The sequence below is a fragment of the Mus caroli genome, unplaced genomic scaffold (assembly GCF_978045245.1).
Source record: "Mus caroli unplaced genomic scaffold, Mus_caroli_1 scaffold_1, whole genome shotgun sequence".
In the NCBI taxonomy this organism is placed as follows: domain Eukaryota; kingdom Metazoa; phylum Chordata; class Mammalia; order Rodentia; family Muridae; genus Mus; species Mus caroli.
The window spans coordinates 7,132,230-7,156,323 of record NW_028227256.1 but is presented as its reverse complement, the minus strand read 5'-3'; the positions used below and the strand labels follow the sequence as shown (position 1 = coordinate 7,156,323).

Genomic DNA, 24,094 nt, shown 5'->3' with positions numbered 1-24,094 from the left:
TATTCCAACAAGGCCACACCTTCAGATGGTGCCACTCCCTGCTCCAAGGATATACAAACCATCACATTCCACTCCCTGGTCCCCATAGACTTGTTCAAAAACATGAGTCTATGGGGGCCACACTTAAACATAGCATAATGCAAAATGCATTTAGTCCAACTTTCAAAGTCCTCATAGTCTATAGCAGTCACAACAATGTTAGAAGTCCAAAGTTCAAGGTCTCTTCTGAGATTCATCCAACTTAATTAACTGTAATCTCCAAAGCAAGGCAGGAAACCAGCTGGGCAAACTCCAAACTCTGCATCTCCATGGCTGATGTCAAAGCGGTCTTCAGATCTCCACTCCTTTTTCATCTTTGTTGACTGCAACAAACTGCTTTCTCCTGGGCTGGTTCCACTCCCTGTTAGCAGCTTTCCTCAGCATGTGTCCCATGGCTCTGGCATCTTTAACATCTTTGAGTCTCCAAGGCAATTTCAATGTTACAGCTTCTTGTTTCAGTGTCTGGGATTCCACTTGATCTTTTGGACTCTTCCTAAGGGCTGGCATCACTTTTCCAGCTCTGCCCTCTGTAGCACTCTAAGCTCAGGTTGATCCACTCCACTATGGCTGCAGTTCTTGGTGATCACTCCATGGCACTGACATCTCTAATACACTGGGGTATTCCACTCCAACTAGGCTTCACCAATAGCCTCTCATAGGCTCTCTTCAGGGTGCCAAGCCTCAAATCCTTTGCATGACCCCTTCAGTCCTGGGCCATCAACTACAGCTGAGGCTTCACCTTCTCCAATGGCCTTCCCTGGCCTCTCACAGTGCTAAGCCTCAGCTTCTCTCCATGATCCCTTCATTCCTTCACAAGCAGTACCACCTGAGTGACTCTTACACATTACCAAGTCCAGCCGCAGCATGAGGTACAACCTTGGGTATCTCTGGAACACAGCTTCTTTGTGCTCCCAGAAAACAATTTCCAGAAGATTTCACCTCAACGATGCTGGTCTCTTCTTAATCACCGCTAATTCCTTACCTCCAGCTAACCAGCATCAATTTTCCTAGTAGTTCCTTCCATTCTTAACTCTAGAGCCAGAGCCACATGGCTGAAGCTGCTGAGTTCTGCTGCTTACAGGAACTAGAACATTACCCCCCTTGTATTATTACATTATCACTAGCTTTATGTTTTCTAAATCCTTCACTGCCTAAGCTTGGCTATCCTGGTTCTTGCTCTGTAGATTGACCTTGAATGTAGAGATCAGCATGCTTGTCTCATGGGATTAAAGGTGTGTACCACCATGCCTGGATCTAATTTAGCTGGGTAGGATCTTGCCCCAAGGTCCCACTCCCTTAATCTGTTATCTCCTAGAACACAAGAATTTGCTCCATTTCACTTCCTGGTACTCCTTTAATACTCAAACCATATATTTTATATTTTTCCTTTCTAAGCTTGCTATGCTTGTTCAAACTTCTCTTCATAAGACTTAACCAGAGAACAAAGTCTCTGCTGGGCTTTTTTGAAACTTCTTTTGTCAATGCAATTAATCCAAGTCTCTTCACCTTAGCCTCAGGCAAACTTTTCAGACAGGGGCAAAAAGTAGCCACATTCTTCACCAAAATACCACAAAACCAGTCTTTATGCCATTCTGAAATTCTTCTCCTTTGAAATCTCTTGGGCCAGGTCAACACAGTTCAAATTACTCCCAGCAACAAAGTCTTCCATATTCCTACTAGGATGACCCATTAAGCCCCATTTAAAGCATTCCACTGCTTTCCAAATCCAAAGTCCCAAAATCCACATTCTTTCAAATAAAAGCATGGTCAGGCCTATCACAGCAATACCCCACTCCTGGTACCAACTTCTGTCTTAGTTAGGGTTTTACTGCTGTGAACAGACACCATGACCAAGGCAAGTCTTATAAAAAACAACATTTAATTGGGGCTGGCTTACAGGTTCAGAGGTTCAGTCCATTATCATCAAGGTGGGAGCATGGCAGTATCCAGGCAGGCATGGCACAGGAGGAGCTGAGAGTTCTATGTCTTCATCCAAAGGCTGCTAGTGGAAGACTGACTTCCAGGCAACTAGGGTGAGGATCTTATACCCACACCCACAGTGACACACCCATTCCAACCAGGTCACACCTATTCCAACAAGGCCACACCTTCAGATGGTGCCACTCCCTGCTCCAAGGATATACAAACCATCACAACTGGAGATCCTAGAACCCTTGTAAATCCTCAGAAATTTGCCTAGTATGCATGCACACAGCAGCAAATGGTAGAGCGAGACCCTGTTACAAATAAGGTGGGAGGTGAAAACCAGCACCCAAGGCCTCTGACCTCATGCATCCAGGCATGGCTACACAAATGTAGCTTGACCACACTCATACAGGAATGTGTGCATATACAAACATCACACACACATATGGAAAAAAAGACTTTAAAAATTGTGTAAGCTTCTGCAAAACACATATTTTCTATAATTTTATTTTGTCACATTGTTCTACTTTAGGGAGAAGCATGTTTCAGTTTTAAATTAAAATTTTAAAATGTTTTTAGACCCAAATCTCAAGAGCCAGAAAAATAAATTATTGCTTCTTCAGTATTTTGAAAATAGGAACTTGATGGAAGTAAAATTAAGGTTATTAATTATATACTGAAGAAGAATGTATTTTAATATAGTTCCTTGATATGAAAAAAAAAACTTTCTCATTAAAAATTTGATAATTTTGGCATTTCATTCTGAATTGATGAAGATTACTATAAGAAGAAACAACTTTAACAATTTGGAGTTAGTGGGTTACAGAAGATCCAGGTTAGGTCCCCAGGACGCACATCAGGCAGCTCACAGCCTAATGTAACTCTAGGTTTAGGAGCTCTAGTGCCCTCTTCTGGCTTCTGAGGGTATCTGCATGCATGTGATACACAAACTATACAGACATACACATACAAATAAAAATAAATACATCTTTAAAAAAAAAAAAAACCCTGAAGTAATAGATCTGGGGAGAAGTCTGAGTGGGTACAAAGCTGGCCTTACCTTGCCAGCATGAGGAGAGGTTTGATCCTGTTTTGTTTTTGTTTTTGTTTTTTAATATTTTTTTTATTACCTATTTTCCTCAATTACATTTCCAATGCTATCCCAAAAGTCCCCCATACCCTCCCCCCTACTTCCCTACCCACCCATTCCCATTTTTTGGCCCTGGCATTCCCCTGTACTGGGGCATATAAAGTTTGCAAGTCCAATGAGACTCTCTTTACAGTGATGGCCGACTAGGCCATCTTTTGATACATATACAGCTAGAGTCAAGAGCTCCGGGGTACTGGTTAGTTCATAATGTTGTTGCACCTACAGGGTTGCAGATCTCTTTAGCTCCTTGGATACTTTCTCTAGCTCCTCCATTGGGGGCCCTGTGATCCATCCAATAGCTGACTGTGAGCATCCACTTCTGTGTTTGCTAGGCCCCGGGATTGCAAGCTTGTACAACCACTCTGGAAATCAGTCTGGCGGTTCCTCAGAAAATTAGACATAGTATTTTTTTTTTTTTTTTAAGCCAGACATGGTGGCATGCACTTATCAGCCAAGTTTGGGGATTACAGGACCAGACACATCCCTAGGGCTCACTGGCCAACCAACCTAGTCTACTTGGGAAGTTCCAGTCCAGTTAAAGACAGTACCTAAAAATTATATGGATGGTGCCAGAGAAATGGTATCCAAGCAGTCCTTTGGTCTTCACATGTACACATACTTACAGAAAGGAATTGGGTTATTGCTGACGGTCATTTGTGCTGTGATTTATTCCTAAATGTTTAGTTTTCACAAGTCAAAACAGGACTTTGATAAAATCTGGAATATTTATAGTTACCCAGTTTTGTCTTTACTTCTATTTATTTTCCTGCTGTGCTAAGCAATGACCTATGGAGAGTTTCCAGCCTCTACTGTAATTTGAAACTACCTCATAAAAAATTGCAGACATGAAGTTTCCATCTTGGTTGCTTACTAGAAGTATAATTTAGCTAAGAATGGTGGTATACTCTTGCCATCCCATCTCTTGGAGGCTGAGGCAGGAGGATTGCTATATGTTCAAAGACACCCTAGACTGTATAGTGAGAAACATGTTTTAGAAAATGTTTAATTATCAAATAGGACATTTGATCCTTACTTCTTTTTTTTAATGTTTTTACATAACAGGTACTTAATAAATACTTGAAAACAAGAACAAGTGGATCTTTTGAGCAAATACTGTCTAAAAGGCATTTTATTCAATGCTAAGAACAGAAAGTTAAAGTATATTTATAACAAGATTCATATATTAGCAAGTGGCACTCTGCGGGATCTAATTACTGTAGGAATTGAGCAGAAAAGAACAATGTGAGGTAACTTGGAAGCAGTAGTTGTATGTAGGCCTCAGAACACCCAACATGAGGACTTCTAGTGGTTACTACCAGTCTTACCTCTCACTGTAATTTAAAACAGCATTTTTGAGTACTAATACTTTTGTAGCACATTCAGAGTAATAGCTATTTTACAAACAACACTTTAATAAGAGATTCTGATACTGTTTCTCCAGCTTTATTTCAAAGAAGGTAGTAATTTTTGTGATACTGTTGATGTAACAGTGTTCTTGTGAGATTGGCTGAGATCTGTGAATTACTTGACACAACTGTAAAGATTTCAAGGTGGAAATCAAGAGTAATAAAGTGTGATATCCTATGCAAATGTGGCTGAATACGGTATTTAGAATAAGTTTTTAAAAAGTAATTCCTGCAGCAGTTTGTGCTCTGCCTTTTAAATAATAATGCTTCCAGAGAATAACATTGGTTCTAAAGGTCTCTGTTGATTTCAGAAAAGTAACAAGAATTTCAAATACCTATTGGGATAGTATGCTTAAAATAATTTTATAATCTAGTGGAATGTACACATTTTTATTGGTGTTTAGGAATTCTGAATATGACTAATATAACTAGGAAACATTATATTAGAAGCATTACATACTAAGCAAGCAGATATCTTCACTCACGTCATGTGATCTGTAATAAGTATAGTTTTGAAAGAAAGGAACATATATCTGCATATATCTGCAAATTATTGTTATCTTTTCTAGGGGGAAGTGTTTAAAATACTTGTAATTTTTACCCTTGTAAGAAGCACATGGATATGCATATATGTATATAGCAACATAAAAATTAGAGGCAATGAATTTTTTTTTATTCACTTTATATCCTGATCACTTCTTTTCTTCCTCATACTGTCCCCCTTTCCACAATCCTTCCCTCTGAGAAGGTGGAGACACCCACACCCCCCCTCCACACCCTCCCACCCTGATAATTTTTCTACCCTGGCACATGAAGTCTCTACAGAGCTAGGTACATCCTTTCACACTGAAGCCAAACAAAGCAGCCTGGCTATAGGGGAACATTTTCTACAGACAGGCAACCGCTTTAGAGACAGCGTCCGCTGCACATCCGGTACATATGTGCAGGAGGGGGCTTAGTCCAGCCTATATATGCTCTTTGGTTGATTGGTCAGTCTCTCAGAGTCTGAAGGATTCAGGTTATTGACTTCATTAGTCTTCCTGTGAGTTCTATCTCCTTCAGTGTCCTCAGTCCTTCCCAAACTCTTCCAAAGGAGTTCCCAAGCTCCATCCAATGTTTGGCTATGGGTCTCTGCATCCATTTGAGTTAGCTTCTAAGTGTAGTCTCTCAGAGAACAGCCATGCTAGGCGCCTATGTACAAGCATAACAGGTATCATTAATAGTGTCAGAGATTGGTGCTTGAGGCCGTGAATCTTAAAGAGGGCAAGGAGGAGCATATGGAAAGGTTTGGAGTGAGAAATTAGGTAATTATAATCTCAAAAAAAGAAAGAGAAAGAGAAAATTTAAAAGAAATCCTGAAATGATGTGGCTGCAAAGAAGCACTTGGTAGTCTTGGCTAAGTTTCTGAATTTGTACAGATGTGTGTACAGAAGTGGCTGTGGGTCAGTCCGTTATTACCACAATCATGACTTTGTCTACATACTGTGCTTTGTGTTTCACCTCTCAGGTCTCATGAGTTACGGTCCAAGATTCTTTCATTGCAGTTGCTTCTGTCCATTCTGCAGAATGCAGGACCTGTTTTCAGGACAAATGAGATGTTTATTAATGCTATCAAGCAGTATCTGTGTGTTGCACTCTCAAAAAACGGAGTCTCATCTGTTCCAGAGGTTTTTGAGCTTTCTCTTTCCATATTTCTTACTTTGTTGTCAAACTTCAAGACACATCTGAAGATGCAAATTGAGGTATGTTCTACATTTAGACATAAAATTTGAAGGTTACTCCTATTTCCTTTGTTTCATGTTACATTAGCAGCACATGAAAGCTTCCCATAATAGGAATGTGTTTTCACATGCTTCATTTTGATCATTCTTTTAGCTAGTAGGTGTTGGTTAAGCAATAGATTGCAAAATGAATGGATAGCCTTTGCATTCAGCAGATTTGTACTAGCTGAAAATACAATCTGATTTTCACAATAACTTTACCACTTTATATATGCTATATATTAACAATTTGGCATGCACTCTGTCTCTGCATGCGATATGTGTGTGTGCATCTGTGTGTGTGTGTGTGTGTGTGTGTGTTTTGCATGTACACAACTGTTGGGTGCTCATACCCACGTGGAGGCTATCGCAGAACATGAGGTGTTTTCATCTGCCACATTCAGCATAGTTCTTTCAGACAGGCTGCCTTACTGGACCAGAAACCTTTTGTTTTCAGCTAAGCTGGCTGGTCAGCCTGCTTCTAGGATCCATGTGTCTCCACCCCAAAATGCTGGGTGTACACATGTACAGCCAAGTCCAGCTTTGTATGTGCTATTAGGATTTGACCTTACATCCTCACACTTTTCACATGCTGGACCTTTTACCCACTGAGCCATCTTCCTGGCCTAAATTTAGCTATCTTAAAAGAGCTGTGCAGTGCCATACATACTAAGCCTTCAGAGCTTTAAAGGACTTTGTAGAGGTGGTTGAAAGATTTATTTTTAAGTTATTTGGTAACATGTAAAAAAGTTAATTTTCGCTTTGCACATTTTTCCCCCAAAACATATATTTGTATGTGTCTTATTCCCAAGATGTTGAAAGTAGAACAACAGTCTTGGTTCTCAAATATTTTTAGAGACTTAAAGCTAAATTAGTCTCTCTTCTGACTACGTCTGCATGCATAAGGAACTGTCGTATCAGTTCCTTAGTTAGATCTTTGTTTCCTCTTGGGAAGTTTCAGTGTTGTAAAGGAACATTTTATGTTTTTATGATTTGGTGGATCCTTTTCCCAACTCCTTAAAATAGTGCTGTAATTGCAACGTAAAGTTTAGAAATTTCTATTTGTGTGTTGGTCAGTATTCACCTTCATATTATGTTTGATATAATATAGAGTTTTTTAAAATTTTGAGTATGTGTTCATGTGGAAGCCAGAGGTTGTCTTCCTCAACTGCTCTCTATCTTACATTCTTGAGACAAGGTCTCTCACTGAACCTGGAACTTACTTGTTCACCTAGATGAGCTGGCCAGTAAGCCCCAGGACTGAAGTCACCAAGTCTGACTTTTTACCTGGTGCGAGAGACCTGAGTGTGGGTTTTACCCAGTAGACCATCTTCCCAGCTTCTGCATATTTTATTTTCTGCTAATTTCATACTACCAGAAGATGAATAATTAGTAGACATTCCTTTTCCCTACCTTTGACATGGTTAAAATAATTGCATTATCTTTATAAATTATTCTTCTATATTTTCTACCATATTTTATTTCAATATTATTATAGGAATGAAATAGTAAGGACTTTAAATTTTAAGTTATACATTTAAAAATTGGCACAAATTGTCCGTGTTTGTCATATATCTGTGAAATAAATCCAGGTATTTAGTTAGTTTTAAATTTTTTATAGTTTTCCCCTATTGTCTTCAGAAACTACAAATAAAATAGTTTCAATCAAAATTTGGGATTTTTACTCCTGTAATAACCAGAAACCTTCTACTTGACGATGAGATACTTCTCTTAAGATTAGATAATGTGGGCAAATTTTGAATACTGAGAGCTCATAGGAACTCTTTGCTTGAGCCATGGGATATATACATCCTTACATATCTAAGATTATAAAATTAAGTTTCAGTTGCAATTTTTTTACAAAAATGAATTTAAAAGGAAATACTCTAGAAATTTCCTATTGCCTCATAAAGAGTAGGTTATAGTTATAAAATTTTTACTGTATTCTAGTTCGTAGTAGAAATTATTAAAATCCCGGCCTGGGGCTTCTACCCAGCCTTTGGTCATTAAGTTCCGGGATGAAACACACACATATAGCCTTTATATTTATAATATGCCTTAAGCAACACAGTAGCTATGCAGCTGCCTACCCTCCATGCTATTACAACCTTCTTTTCTATTGATAGCTCAATAGGAAACTTACTATGTTTCCTCTGGGCTGGTCTTAGCTCCAGTTGGGCAGCCCTCAGGGCCACGTTTTTATGGTTCAGCTAACCCATGGAGGCTTCTCCTTTCCCTCTCCTACACTTTCCTCTTCTTTCCCTGAGCCCACAAAAACCTAAACCCCGCCTGTGTCTCTTCTACCCAGCTATTGACTGTTGGCATCTTTGTTTACCAATCAAAATAAACTTGCAGGGAGGGTCACAAAGGCTACATGTGGACTCCAGGTCTTGGGGGTGCACTTAGCATTAGAATAGATAGTAAAAGACAAAACCTCAACACTAATTTATTTATATCTTTGTTTTTATTTTTGTTTTGTTTTGAGCCACGGTCTCACTATGGTCTCACTACTTAGCTTTGGCCAGCCTGGAAATCTCTAAGCAGATCAGGCCAGGTTCAAACTCAGCAATCTGCCTGTTTCACCACTTGAGTGCTGAGATTAAAGGCATGTGCCATTATGCCCAGCTTGTTTAAAATATTTTTTAAATCTTTTTAAAAAAATATTCCATTATCTGTTAAAAGGAGATAATGAAAGTTATTGATGTAAGAATATATATTTTTTTGAAAATACTTAATTTAAGATAAGTTGTGTTCTACTTGGAAAATACCAAGTATATGAAAACTCAAATTTGCAAAATAAAATTAGAATCATTGTTATATGAAGATTCAATTTATCAGACCGTGCAAAGTTTGTGTAATGTGACCCCCTGGTCCAATGCAGCATTATGTAGTTTTAAAAGATTAATATGTAACTTTCAGAGAACATCTCCTATATGAAGGTTAATATGCTTATATCACAGCTATTACTATACATTTTGTGCTGTAATTGCTTAAGAAATTTAAAGTTCTGATTTTCTAAAAAGCCCCCTTTTAGGCATAGGATATTACAGTAATAGAATTGCTTATTAGTTGAATTTTGTAAACCATAGATAGTGATATAGTTTTTCCACACCTCTACAAGTCTGGATTATTTTATAAATCAGTATTTTCGTAACACCATCAACATCTTTCTAGGCACACCTAGAAAAGAGAATTTTGTCCATTACGCAGTTGTAAGCAGACAATTTATATATAAATGTTTAGCTAAATCTTTTGTACGTTTAAGAAATAATACTTAGAAACCGAAGGAAAGATGTTTGCTTTTCATTCATTTCTTACTATAACCCTACTGAAGTGCTTATGTCTCCTGGATCCTATACAACTTCTTAGACCTTTAAATATTGGGAAATACACCTATATCCCTATGTGTCACTAATTTTCTTGTAGCACTTGCTTTTGTATGCTAACTTATCAAAATTCAAGTTTGCAAAGGCTACGATGTCATTGGAAGAAATATATCATATATAGTATAATTGAAACTGAACAATTTTCTTAGATTAAACAGCAGTTGTCTTTGCCACATTTGTATCCCTGTGCATTCTGGGAAGATCTGATAACAGTGTTTGGGAACTGTGATCATGGCCATAGATACTTATTGAATGCTTACATATAAGACATGTGTTGTGTAGACAGTGCTTATTGAGAGCACTCTGGTTCATATCTTTGTAATGTCCACAGAAAATAGCAATAATTGTTTTGAGTTCTTTGAAAGAAGAATACATTATGGGGCTGGCTAACTCTTGTAAGATATCACTTTTATTATAAATGTTATTGTTTCTGGATTCATAGAACATAGTACACATGTGTTTTCATTTTAGCTGGCTTTAGGTCATAGTCACTTTCCCAAAATGATTGAAATTTTAGTATTAGTTTTCAGATGGAAATTTTCTTCATTAGATAAATTGTGCTTGATAATATTCAGCATAAAGAATAGTGAGAGATAATGTCTTGAATAAGGATTTTTTTACTTTTATGAGTAATTAGAAAAATATAAAAGCATATATAAAAGTTTAGAGTAGAGTTGAAATCTAGGAGTATTTAGAACTGCTCTGTACTAGAGTGTCCAAAATGACAACTGATGAATAAGAAACAGTTATGTGTAAGAAATGATCACCCAGAACAACTCCTTATCTTTGTACATTTAATTTGTCAAGACTGAGATGGCCAAGAAAGCTGGTGTTAGAGACAGAACTAAAAGTCCAATGCCAAAGGAACCTAGGTCCTCTCTCCTCTAGATCTTTGGATCCGTTCTGTGTTAAATAGTACTTTAAAGAGATGCTTCCTCTGTCACAGGTATTCTTTAAAGAAATCTTCCTGTACATTTTGGAAACTTCTACAAGCTCATTTGACCATAAGTGGATGGTTATTCAGACACTGACAAGGATCTGTGCAGGTATTTTGAATTAATCTTTATTATTTCGTGCTCATAGTGAAATGTGCTCATTGTCTAAGATTATTCTCTTATCACAGATGCTCAGAGTGTGGTGGATATTTATGTAAATTATGACTGTGACCTAAATGCAGCAAATATATTTGAAAGACTAGTAAATGACCTGTCGAAAATTGCCCAAGGAAGGGGCAGTCAAGAACTTGGTATGAGTAATGTTCAGGTAAGAGGGTTTTTTGTTTGTTTGTTTTGTTTTTCAAATTTTTCCAAGAATGAGACCTGCATTTTCTTAAATGATCTTTATTCTATTTCTGAATTATTGTAGGAATTGAGCCTGCGAAAAAAGGGGTTAGAATGTTTAGTTTCAATTTTGAAATGTATGGTTGAATGGAGTAAGGATCAGTATGTGAATCCCAACTCTCAAACTACCCTTGGTAAGATAATATTTTGAGTTGAATTCTACATTATTTTAAGTCAGTGATATGTTAGAAGATATTTAAAGATGCCATTAAAGTAGTCTTGTGATGTATTTATTTATGTAACATAATAAAATGTCTTTGTAAGCATTAAAATTATTTCAACTTACACTTAAAATTTCTAGTTTAGTTATCCTAGCAATATAATAATAATATATAGCAACAATATAAAAATATGTATAATATAATATATCATCTCTTCCATATTGACACTTTTTCTTATAGGTCAGGAAAAACCCTCAGAGCAAGAGATAAGTGAAATTAAACACCCAGAGACTATAAACAGATATGGAAGTCTAAACTCCTTAGAATCCACATCATCATCAGGAATTGGCAGCTACAGTACACAGATGTCTGGCACTGATAATCCAGAACAATTTGAGGTCCTAAAGCAGCAAAAAGAAATAATAGAACAAGGGATTGATTTGTAAGTATTGGATTTGTAAAAGAACTGTTCCAGAATATGGCTCAGCCACAGCATCCTCACTCTGTCCTGGTCTCCCTACATTTCTCATTGTTTCTCATTCCTGATTCTCTTGGATCTAAAAATTGAATGGCTCCATATTTAGTTCTCCCCCATTATTGAAAGAGTCTTAATCAGATCCATAAGATGTTCAGCCTATGTTTTTCTCAAATCCTTCTGTTACTCCCCTTTTGTGTAACATGTATCTATGAGGTGATTTTATAAAGAATTTTTGTCTAAGAAGGTATAAAAAGGCTGAGAGAAGAAATAAAGTGTGGCTTTTGGGACTCTGCTCCATCCACAATGATGTGTGTGTGTGTGTGTGTGTGTGTGTGTGTGTGTGTGTAAGGAACAGAAGACTTGTTTGCAGGAAGAAAAGAGACCAATGAAAGGGGAACAAGGCAGAAAGTAAGGCCATGAATATGAGCCAAATACAAATTCTGTTGTGTATGAGTGTGTGCACATGTGCATATGTGTGTGAAATGATTTAACGAACCTCTGAATAGCAACAGACATACCAACATAGAAGGGGGAAATATCATGGGGCCTTACCTGTAGATAAAGAACTACAGGCAACAAAGAATGCTGCAAGTGAGAGAAATAATTCTCCCTAGGGATGAGTCCCCTAAATGGTCATCTAATGCCACCAAGTGGTCAGCCCTGGAATCATACATACAACTAACTCTAAATGGACTGAAGAGCTTGTACATATGTAAGTACATACATACGTATGTATGGTGTATATACATATGTATGCATGTATCAGATCTTTTGTAAGCTTTTTATAAAATTTAGCAGGAAAATTGATTTCACAAGATCAGAGTCTGGGAGAGGAGTCAGGTTGGGATAGGAAATGCATTAACAAAAATAAAATTCCTAGTAAGAATGAAACGTGTAACTAAGCTTGAGGAAACAGAAACCTAAAAGGAGTAATACTAAAAACTGGAATTTTTGAATTTCACATTTTTGTCACATGATTTATGAAATCAGATGCAAATAAAACAGTCCAAAACTGGACATCTTCTATTAACAGCACATTCATGACACATACATAGTGGATGGAGCAGAGCCCCAAAAGCCACACTTACTCTTTTAACTTTTTTATACCTTCTTAGTCAAAAGCTCTTTATAAAATTACCTCACAGATAAATGTTACACAAAAGGGGAGTAACAGGAAGATTTGATAACAATTTCATTCTGTAAAGTTTTTATAAGTTCAAAGCAATAGTTTCACAGGTCCTTGCTTTATTTATCATGATGCATACCTGTGGCTTCATCCTTGGACGTGACCTAGATGAATCTTTTTTTTTTTCTTGGTCACAAATGTACCCAGTTGTATTTCTTATTATGTGGCCTTTACTTATTGTCCTGTGAGGAGGGGGCACATTCTATTCTTGACTCTAACTTTATTACATCTTTTCAGCAAAACAACTAAAACTATCTCCTTAAACTTTGTTCTTAAAATTATTTGACTCAAATCAGGAATCCTATAAAGTAATTCATCTAAATAGCAACAATTCATGGAAGTCCATCTTCATGTTAATCTGCAGGAAATTTGCACAATAGGGTGAGCTGATGCCCAAGAATCGTTAGGCTATATAATCGTGGCAGGACAGGCTATCAGCTGTGAGAAGCAATCCTGGGACAAACTCTCTGGGGCTGTCTCTCTCCAGAGTGCACCTATCTCAGGCATGCAAAACAGTGGGCCTTCTCCAGGAAACTCAATCGCTTGTCATAGCCTTTCCTAGATGGATTCTGTGGAGTTTCAGAGTTTGCAGCCCTACAGGTACTTCTTTGGTTTAGTGTTAAGTCAGTAAAGTGCTTGCTTTGCATGCATGAAGACTTGAGCTCAATTCACCAGAACCCACTAGAAGATAGATTAGATAGATGATGTATCGAATGAATGAATGAATGAATGAATGATGATGTATCTAATGAATGAATGAATGAATGATGATGTATCTAATGAATGAATGAATGAATGAAAAGAAAAGAAAAGAAAGAAAGGGGAGGAAGGAAAGGAAAGGAAAGGAAAGGAAAGGAAAGGAAAGGAAAGGAAAGGAAAGGAAAGGAAAGGAAAGAGGAAAGGAAAAAGATTTATTTTTATAAAGCTAGGTCTGGTGGGTAAACCCAGCACTTGAAGGGCTGAAACAGAAGTTGGCCATTAGGTCTCTTTCTATCACAGCCTCATGGGGAACATGAACAAAGTATGTGAGGAAAATTCTTTAATATCATGATTAATTAACCTATTTTGTAAGGTGAAACATGATTGTTCAGTTGGCTGGACCATATCAGAACTTTTGCCCCAAAGAACCCTGTAGAATTAATGATAAAGTCAGAGAAATGGTCTTCTCTATATTTAGTGTAATTGTGTAGTCAGATGTTTGTTATCAGACTCCTGCAAAACAACTAAACAGGTAGAAGGTTTAGATGAGAAGTAAATTGTTAAGGTAACTGTCTTACTAGCAGTGTCTTAGTAGCAGCAGATGCCTCTGCCTATGTACCAGCTGTAATGTCCTGTGGAGGTGAACAGTATGGGTGAAACCTGAGTGAAGTCCAGGTTCTCTTTGTTAAAGTCACAACCAGACATCAGCATCTAATTGACATCTAAAAGAGATGTATAATACCATTGGATTTTTTTTTTTTTAATATTCTTGTCCAGCAATGTCCCAGGGATACTACTTGGATATCTTGAATAATTTCCAAAACCTGTGAGTTTGACAGCAGGCTTTTTGGAAGTCCCTTTAACTATGGAACATGGCTTGTGAAAGTACAAAAGGACATATTACTGCTATGAGAAGTACTCTTCTAGAAAGTTAGTAGTCTATAGTTTGTAAATACAGTGCCACCACACCCCACCCCACCCCAAGTTTGGTCTGAGTAGATGGCTCATTTTTCTCAGCTGTGGATAGACACTGCTGTGCCGAAATAAGGCAGCATCTTGTCCTATATCTGACTCTTTACATGCTTTAAATAATCAATTAAGACCCTCACAATTAGCTGGGCGGTGGTGGCGCACGCCTTTAATCCCAGCACTTGGCAGGCAGAGGCAGGCGGACTTCTGAGTTCAAGGCCAACCTGGTCTACAGAGTGAGTTCCAGGACAGCCAGGGCTACACAGAAAAACCCTGTCTTGAAAAGACCAAAAAAAAAAAAAAAAAAAAAAAGACCCTCACAATTTATATAACCTTTACAAGCCTTTTATTCCATTTTGGAAAAAAAAATCTAGCTATTTTAATGTTTATGTAAAAGCTTTTATACTAGTCAACATCTTACTGATTTTTGATGCCATATGACACAACACAAGTAAACATACCATCTCTTATGAGAATTTGGGCCTTGAGGGTGGTGGTTAAACAATGTTTATCCCTTCTTTGTAAAGGTCCAATGGCAAGCCAAAGCCCTGGTTTGGCCAAAGCTCACTCTGGAGGACCAATACATTTGTATGACTCACAGAGCATAGGTGAGGATTTACTGACAGGGGTGGACTGAGGGCAGTCTCCCTGGAAAGTCTACCTAGTATTGATGATGGCTTTCCCACAACTGCATAGGTGGAGCCCCCTTTCCTTCACCTTAAATTTTAATGATTTGATGTATATGACTGTGTTTTGTCTACACGTATGCCTATGTACCACATACATTCTTGGTGCTCACAGAAGCCAGGAGGTGGTAGCAGATCCCCTAGAACTGATAGCAGAGAAAGAAATTGTAACATTTCTGGAAAGATGGCTTTGTTAACAACCTGAAAGATGGATTAGAATATGGGCAAAATGAGATATGGAGACCATTTAAGAACTATCCCAGTTGTCCAGGAAACTGGTGATGAGACACCAAAATAGTATAAAAGTAGGAAGTAGATGATGTTTAAGTGAACAAATAACATTTGAATTGGCTCTTAGAGCATGAGGAGAGAGTTCCCCTGTGAGAAGATGCTGAAAAGGCATTCAGAATAGTCTCCAAATGTATTAGTTTTAGGGAACTCAGCAGGATATATAGAAATAGATGAGAGAAAGTGGTAAATTGGAACTGTACTGAGAGCTTTGTGTGCTAGTCTGGTCTGCTTAGGTAACTGTACCAAAGTACTAATAGTACTCGTATCCTTTCTTACGTCATCTCTTTTGCAGCATTGTCACTGATCCTCTAGCTGACCACTGTGGGCAGGAACTGGGAAGGTCAACATGCTGTAGAAAATGCCTGTAAAATGATATACTCCATTTGAGATTCTTCTCTAAGGAAAAAGACAAAACCTTGGGCATTGTAATAATTTTGTATATGCATATGTTGGTTCCTGTTTTCTATATGCTATTAAGAAAGGAATTTACTATACTGCAAAATCTTCCCAGGGAATATGAGTATTTTTCTCTTTTTAATCTTTCTATTAACTTCATCTAGATTTAATAAGAAACCAAAGAGAGGAATACAGTACCTCCAAGAACAAGGGATGCTTGGCACCACACCTGAAGATATAGCTCAGTTCTTACATCAAGAAGAAAGATTAGACTCTGTAAGAATACCGTTTCATTACATTCTAACCCTTTATATAGTTTATATGTATACTTAAAACAGTTAACTTGTAGCTTCACACTGGAATTTGTGTAACCATATAGTCAAAACTTACAGTTCTTAGGATTTTCTGATTTGTAAATAGTTATGTAGCAAATGGAACATGCCATTGAATATTAATTTCTATCCTTTGTTTTTACATTAGACTCAGGTGGGTGAGTTCCTGGGAGATAATGATAAATTCAATAAAGAAGTCATGTATGCATATGTAGACCAACATGACTTTTCAGGAAAAGACTTTGTTTCAGCTCTTCGTCTGTTTCTGGAAGGATTCCGGCTTCCAGGAGAAGCTCAGAAAATTGATCGATTAATGGAAAAATTTGCTGCAAGATACCTAGAGTGCAACCAAGGGTTAGTAAGACTTGAGTACTTTTGACTGTCAGTTATGTCCATGATAGTCAGAATTAACCCCTTTCCTTAACAGCTTATATTATCTACTATTTTGAAGTGGTAACACACTGACCTATAATTGTACTACATGACAGAATGTTAATCCTGAGGGAGAACATTAAAAATATTGTTTGAAATGACATTTTTATGAAACAACACTTACAATGACATACATTTATTTTTTTTTCAGACAAACCCTTTTTGCTAGTGCAGATACTGCTTATGTTTTGGCCTACTCAATTATCATGTTGACTACAGACCTTCACAGTCCACAGGTATGTTTTCTTCTACATCAAGTTTTACAATAAGAAAGAAAATTAAATACAGTCTTTTGAGTCTGTAAAGTACTAGCTAAAATTTAAATTTATGTGACTTAACCAATTGCCAGAATTAAAATTATATCCATTTGGTATTAATTCTAGTGAGACTTAAAAGTATTTGTAAAAAATTTGTCAGTCTCATGATTTGACAGTTGTACAAAGCTTAAAATAAATTTTAACCTAAAAAGATGTTTTAGGTCTTCTGAATATTCTTTACATGGAAAATATTATATATGATCTGTCTTTTTAAAAAGACATTTAAAGCTTGAACAGCAGTGGTATTAGTATTAGAGATTGTATCGTTAGCATAGATTAGAATTGCACCATTCCTCACAGTTACTGAGGACAGCCTTTTGTGTGGACTCATGCACAACCCAGGTGGTACACATCTCAGTATATTCCGTTTCTTTGTCTCTCAGTATGTGTCTCTAAGAGACACTGTAAGCATAAACTACCTCCCAACTGAACCCTGAACAAGCATTTCAACCACAGATGTGTAGGGAGTCCCAACCAGTGTAGGCTTAATACTTATGGCTCCTTAGTATTATTAAAGAACTGTCACCTGATTTCTGATGCCCACTTTAAAGTGTTGCACTTGAAGTTTGTGGTTCTTTTTGCTTGACTTCTAAAAAATACATTTTTGTATTATTCAGTAAAATTGTTTCTATATGTTATTTATAAGAAATTCCTGACTATTAACTGAGTGTGATGGTGCACATCTTCTATCCCAGCATTCAGGAAGCAGAGGCAGGTTAATCTCATAAGTTCAAAGCCAGCCTGTTCTAGAGACCTAGTGAAGAAAAAAACAAGATTTTTTTGATATTTATCAGTCTTGAATATATGTTGAATTATGTGCTAAATGATTTTAATGGGACAGTTAATTCATTTGCAGTTTGCTGTGGATGTAACTTTGCTGTCTAAGAATTATTTTTTATGTGTTTTGAAATATTCAAGGTGAGATTGATATGGAAAGTATACAGCATAATGTGGAAGCATTATATATGAAGTTATACCTACCTTAAATTCCATAGTTGAATGAACTTAATTAGTTTAGTGTAGGATTTTAAGAAGGCTTTTATATAATTTTATATATTTATATAAATTTTATACAATTTATATTTGCTTTTGGTAGTTTCTTAATACTAAGAAATACTATTAATAATACTATTGTCAGAACAGCTCACCTTCAGGTGTTGATTGTCTGTCTTCATTTCTCCCCCTGCCCCCTGTTTTTGTAAAGCTTCCCACACCCATGCATTTAGCTATCTTCCCACACCCATGCATTTGGCTATCTTCCCACACCCATGCATTTGGCTATCTTCCCACACCCATGCATTTGGCTATCTTCCCACACCCATGCATTTAGCTATCTTCCCACACCCATGCATTTAGCTATCTTCCCACACCCATGCATTTGGCTATCTTCCCACACCTATGCATTTAGCTATCTTCCCACACCCATGCATTTGGCTATCTTCCCACACCCATGCATTTGGCTATCTTCCCACACCCATGCATTTGGCTATCTTCCCACACCCATGCATTTGGCTATCTTCCCACACCCATGCATTTGGCTATCTTCCCACACCCATGCATTTGGCTATCTTCCCACACCCATGCATTTAGCTATCTTCCCACACCCATGCATTTGGCTATCTTCCCACACCCATGCATTTGGCTATCTTCCCACACCCATGCATTTGGCTATCTTCCCACACCCATGCATTTGGCTATCTTCCCACACCCATGCATTTAGCTATCTTCCCACACCCATGCATTTGGCTATCTTCCCACACCCATGCATTTGGCTATCTTCCCACACCCATGCATTTAGCTATCTTCCCACACCCATGCATTTGGCTATCTTCCCACACCCATGCATTTAGCTATCTTCCCACACCCATGCATTTAGCTATCTTTCCTTCAGAGTTTGTTTGGTTTCTCAGCTAATTTTTTTTAAGTCTGAACTATATAATAATACCCTGAAGTTACAAACACTTCTTATACAGGATTTTTTCCTTTAAAAATTTCACTTACTTGGTTTTAGAAGCAAGCAATGTTATATAAAACCATGTCCTTTTGTATGTAGCTATAAATGTATTAAAATGTATATTTTAAATATTTTTAATTTTTTCTCATTTTTTTCATTAGTCCTCAAAAATTAAAATTTTATTTCTAAACAGTGTGTGGAGACATAATGACTCAGAGGGTAAGAGGGCATGCTGCTCTTGTAGCTGATTCCAAGAGCCTCTCTCTGTCAGGCAGCATACAACTGCCTGTAACTCCAGGTCCAGGGCATTTAATGCCCTCTTCTGGCCTCCATGGGCACCTGCACTCATACACATACCCACACTTAGGGCACAGGCATACACACATAATTAAAAAATAATAAAATCAATTTCTATAAGGTCCTGAATATACGCATTTAAGGTACATCATCTTGAAAACTGTCTTGTCTTCAGGACAAAAGCTCTTGTCCATGAAATATATTTGGGGGTGTGGTTTAATGGTGTCAGTAACTTACTCACAGATGGCTTCACAGCAGACTACATACCATGTTGATGCCCAGCCTGTATCTGTAGAATAGCTTTTGAGTTCTCTGAAGTCACGTATCCTATTAGAAATTAAACTTATAGTCCTTGTCCCAAGGGATTTGTAGTTAAGAAACATGTAGATTTTAAACAAATGACATTCTTTTTGAAGGCTATTGGCAAATTTAAAAGAACTCCTTAAAAACCAGTTTCTCATTACTAATGGTTTACAAAGTTCAAATATACATGATCTTTACCACATTCTTTTTGGTGCTTATTTACCTTTAACAATATTTATGGTTAAGTTCCCTTCCATATTAGAGCAAATGAGTGACTTTTTTATTTAAATCTGAGTATATTTACATGTTTTTATACTCACAACCAGCCCTTATATAGTTAATACTCCAGAGTATGAACAGCTTAATTTAAACATATGGGAACAAAATTCAAGAGTAGTGTGTTCTGTACAAAATTTCAAGAGAAGAAAAGTAGAATTATTTTACTTTGCTTCCAGAATCCTACCATGGTATTAGAATGCAGTATGTTTTGAGTGGCTAAAATCAATGTTTATTCCCAAGCAAGCCCTTACCCAGATGCAGACACTTAATAGTTACTTCATATTTTTCATTTTTAGACTTCAGGATACACATAAAGTCTCTTAAAAGGATATTCTAACTCTTAAAAAATGAGTGAAATTTTTATGTTAATTTTTAAGACTGATAATGGTTTTTCATATCTAGGTTAAAAACAAAATGACAAAAGAACAGTACATTAAAATGAATCGTGGTATCAATGACAGTAAAGACCTCCCTGAAGAGTATCTGTCAGCCATTTATAATGAAATAGCTGGGAAAAAAATATCAATGAAAGAAACAAAAGAACTAACAATCCCTACAAAGTCAACTAAACAGAGTAAGTACCAGGTTAATCAAGTCTGGCTGTTGAAGGGGAGGCATGGCTGTGTGACTTGGTTCTTCTGGTTTGCTGGTGTCTGTTTACGACAGGGTCCCCTGTTCCTCTCAAGCTGACCTGGAACCTTTCTGTCTCAAATTTTAAAAACAGAGGCATGTGCTTAAGGGTCTTTTTATTTTGTTTGCTTGCTTTTTTGCTTAATTTAAAATAAAAAATAATCCATATAGAACTGTTAAAATGGTGAATGACTACAAACTAAGTAATTTACATGTGTTAGAAGTGTTTAAATATGAGATTGTTCATTTAGCAGTTCATTTCAGCAGGGATTTAGAAATTAAATTTCTCAGAGGGCACTGAAGAGATGGCTCAGAAGTTAAAAGCATTAAACACATTAATTAAAGCTTTACACTTAAGCAAGTGTTGTCTGATTTGATTTCATTTTGCCTAGATTATAGCATCCCCATATCATACTTTTTCTGTCCTCACTTGATATGTGACTGTTGAAGGCAGTGAGAAGTGAGATGGGAAAGGTGGTGCTTTTCTGGAAATGCTCAAATGACTAGGAGTGTCAGGGCCAGGGCTTTTTGTTCTGCTAACTTGATATAAAGTCTTTACCTCTCTTCTCTTCTCCTGTTCCACATTTGGTTGGCTTCCTTGACAATTTTATTTTGAGTGTTGTACTCTCTGCGATTTTTTTACAGGTTTTACTTACTCCTGACTAGTAGACTATTGTATTCCCACACCTTCCCACCCCACCCCCACCCCCACCCCCACCCCCACCCCCACCAAGGTGCAGTTCACCTTTTAAAGTGAAAATTCAAAGGGAGATGTACCTCAGTGGTGTAGCACTTAACTAGCTTGAGCAGGGCCCTTAAGCTTCCTGTTTTTAAATGGTAATATTTGTTATTTCAGATGTAGCCAGTGAAAAGCAAAGACGACTTCTGTATAACTTAGAAATGGAACAGATGGCCAAGACGGCTAAAGCACTCATGGAAGCTGTGAGCCATGTTCAGGCACCTTTTACAAGTGCAACACACTTGGAGCACGTGAGGCCGATGTTTAAGGTTAGAATTACTAGTAACTTCGCTACAGTATATATTTTTACATAATTTTGCTTAGCATATTTTTTAAGTATAATAATAGGGCCTATTTGATGAACAAGATATTCCCTGGTTATTATTAGAGTTTAACCAATACAAATTATTTCTGTGTTAAAGGAGGTGAGAGAGGGGGCTAGAGAGATGGTTCAGTCGTTAAGAGCACTGACTGCTCTTCCAGAGGCCCTGAGTTCAATTCCCAGCAACCACATGGTGGCTCAAAACCATCTGCAATGGGGTCTGATGCCCTCTTCTGGTGTGTCTGAAAAGAGCAATGGTGTACTCATATACATAAAATAAATAAATAAATCTTTAAAAAAAAAAAAGAGGCGAGAGACAACAGTATGCGGCTTAAGTAATTGGTGGAAGTATAATTTCAAGAATTAAAAATAGGAAGGTTTGGAGAATGGTCACTAGTCCTTTGGCTTGTTTTTTTCAGTTATAAATAATTTATTCCTAAATCTTCATTCATTCCAATTTGAAAGTGATTCTAAGACTCACACTCTCATCAGAACTTCTAGCCCAGGAGTTCTGAAGGTACTGAGTAAAACTAGAGCTATAAGTGTACATTAAGAAATACACTTCACTGTCACTTCATTGGATAAAACTATCCCAAAAAGCTATCAATTGTGAGTAACTTCATGGCCACTACTCTTTCATTGTGCCACAATTTTGTGTAGGTTTTTTTGTGTGCTGTAACACAGTCCCTGTAATGTCATATGTGCACCTACACTATTGTGTCTAGAAAACACTCTGGGTCTTCCTACCCCTCTTCCACATAGGTCCCAATCTTGAGGGAAGGGAGTTGTCATGGAGACATTCCATTTAGAGCAGAGTATTTCAAAGTCTCTTTTACGCTGTTTGTTATCCAGATGTGGCTCAGTAGACTGCAAGAAGCAGCTTCTCTGGTAAAAATTGAGTAATGCACTTATATATGGATATAGCAATCAGTCACCAGGAGTCACTTTGTTGCTGTGTTCATTTATCAGAGAAATGGTAGGTTTCCACCGAAAGCCCATGAACTATCTATCTCAGGTACTTAGCTTTATTGACAGTGTCAGGTATGCATTCTATCTCATGGAGTTGGCCTTACTTCCATTTATAAAAAGTGATTGATTACTCCTGTAACATCCACGCCACTATTGCACTAGTGAGCATAACTTGCCAGGCAGGCCATTATTATAGCTGGGCAAGATGATTGCTTTTGTCTTTCAGTAGCTTATCTAGCAACTTAAAGCTCTATAAACTCTAGGCCATAAAGTCAAACCTTCCAGCTGAGCACCAACTAGATTGCTCTTTTTCTGTGACATACATACGTGGTGTCTTTAGTAATAGAGTATTAACTGTCAAGTTGTGGAACATAACTGTCTTAGTTAGGGTTTCGATTGCTATGAGGAAAAACCATGACCAAAGCAACTCTTAAAAAGGAAAACATTTAACTGGGACTGAAACACTGTCTTAGTTAGGGTTTTACTGCTGTGAACAGACACCATGACCAAGGCAAGTCTTACAAAAAACAATATTTAATTGGGGCTGGCTTATAGGTTCAGAGGTTCAGTCCATTATCATCAAGGTGGGAGCATGGCAGCATCCAGGCAGGCATTGCACAGGCAGAGCTGAGAGTTCTACGTCTTCATCCAAAGGCTGCTAGTGGAAGACTGACTTCCAGGCAACTAGGGTGAGGATCTTATGCCCACACCCACAGTGACACACCCATTCCAACCAGGTCACACCTATTCCAACAAGGCCACACCTCCAGGTGGTGCCACTCCTTAGTCCAAGGATATACAAACCATCACAAACATCTAGTTTCAGAGTTTCCATTATCAATCATCATGGTAGTGTGCAGGCAGACATGGTGCTGGAGAAGCAGAGAGTTCTACATCTTGATCTAAAAGCAGCCAAGAGTACGCTCTCTTCCAGACTAGGCAAAGCTTGAGCAGTAGGAGACCTCAAAGCCAGCATACACAGTGACACACTTCCTCTAACAAGGCCACACCTCCTCATAGTGCAACTTCCCATGGGCCAAGCATATTCAAACCACTACAGTAACCAGTAGTTACCAATAGTTTTGTCCATAGCCTGTAATATTAGGGGAGGGAGGGATAGGGATCCTGTGGGATCACATTAGCCAACAACTAAGAAGATGACACTCATTCCTGGTGTTTTACTTCATAGCATATCATATCTAATGGAGTATTATTCCTTCCATTATTATAGAAACTATATTTAAACTCCTTTTACACATGTATATATATATATATATATATATATATATATATTATTTTTTAAGAAACTTCTATAGTAGATTTCCATATAGCTTTTCGAAGGCCTTCAGTGCTAGTTATTACCCCTCCATACTTCCTCCTCCACCCTGCCCTCCAACCACCAGCCCCCATTGAATTCTCTATCCTCATTTTCTCTGTAGGACACTGCTCTGTTCCCTGCTCCTTGGAAGACTCCTCCCACTGGTCCTAACCTCTGTGGGTTGTTTTTCTAAATGAAACACACATATCTAAAATATGAAACTCATCTGAGACAAAGCATGCTGACATTTTCCTCTGCGTCTGCGTTACACCCCTCAGAATGATTCTTTCTAATCCTGTCTTCTTTCCTGCAAAGTTCATGATTTCAGT

General features: G+C 37.5%; 1 protein-coding gene across 1 annotated transcript in view; it reads left to right on the top strand.

The window, feature by feature from the left end:
- Positions 1-24,094, top strand: part of Arfgef1 (ARF guanine nucleotide exchange factor 1) — a 98,381-nt gene that overhangs the window by 36,462 nt on the left and 37,825 nt on the right. Inside the window, exons 10-19 of the mRNA XM_021167539.3 lie at positions 6,029-6,263; positions 10,614-10,713; positions 10,791-10,930; positions 11,033-11,141; positions 11,409-11,610; positions 16,038-16,149; positions 16,354-16,559; positions 16,789-16,873; positions 20,190-20,361; positions 21,274-21,425. Coding sequence (XP_021023198.1) covers positions 6,029-6,263; positions 10,614-10,713; positions 10,791-10,930; positions 11,033-11,141; positions 11,409-11,610; positions 16,038-16,149; positions 16,354-16,559; positions 16,789-16,873; positions 20,190-20,361; positions 21,274-21,425 — 1,513 coding nt within the window. The remainder of the gene's footprint in view (positions 1-6,028; positions 6,264-10,613; positions 10,714-10,790; positions 10,931-11,032; positions 11,142-11,408; positions 11,611-16,037; positions 16,150-16,353; positions 16,560-16,788; positions 16,874-20,189; positions 20,362-21,273; positions 21,426-24,094) is intronic.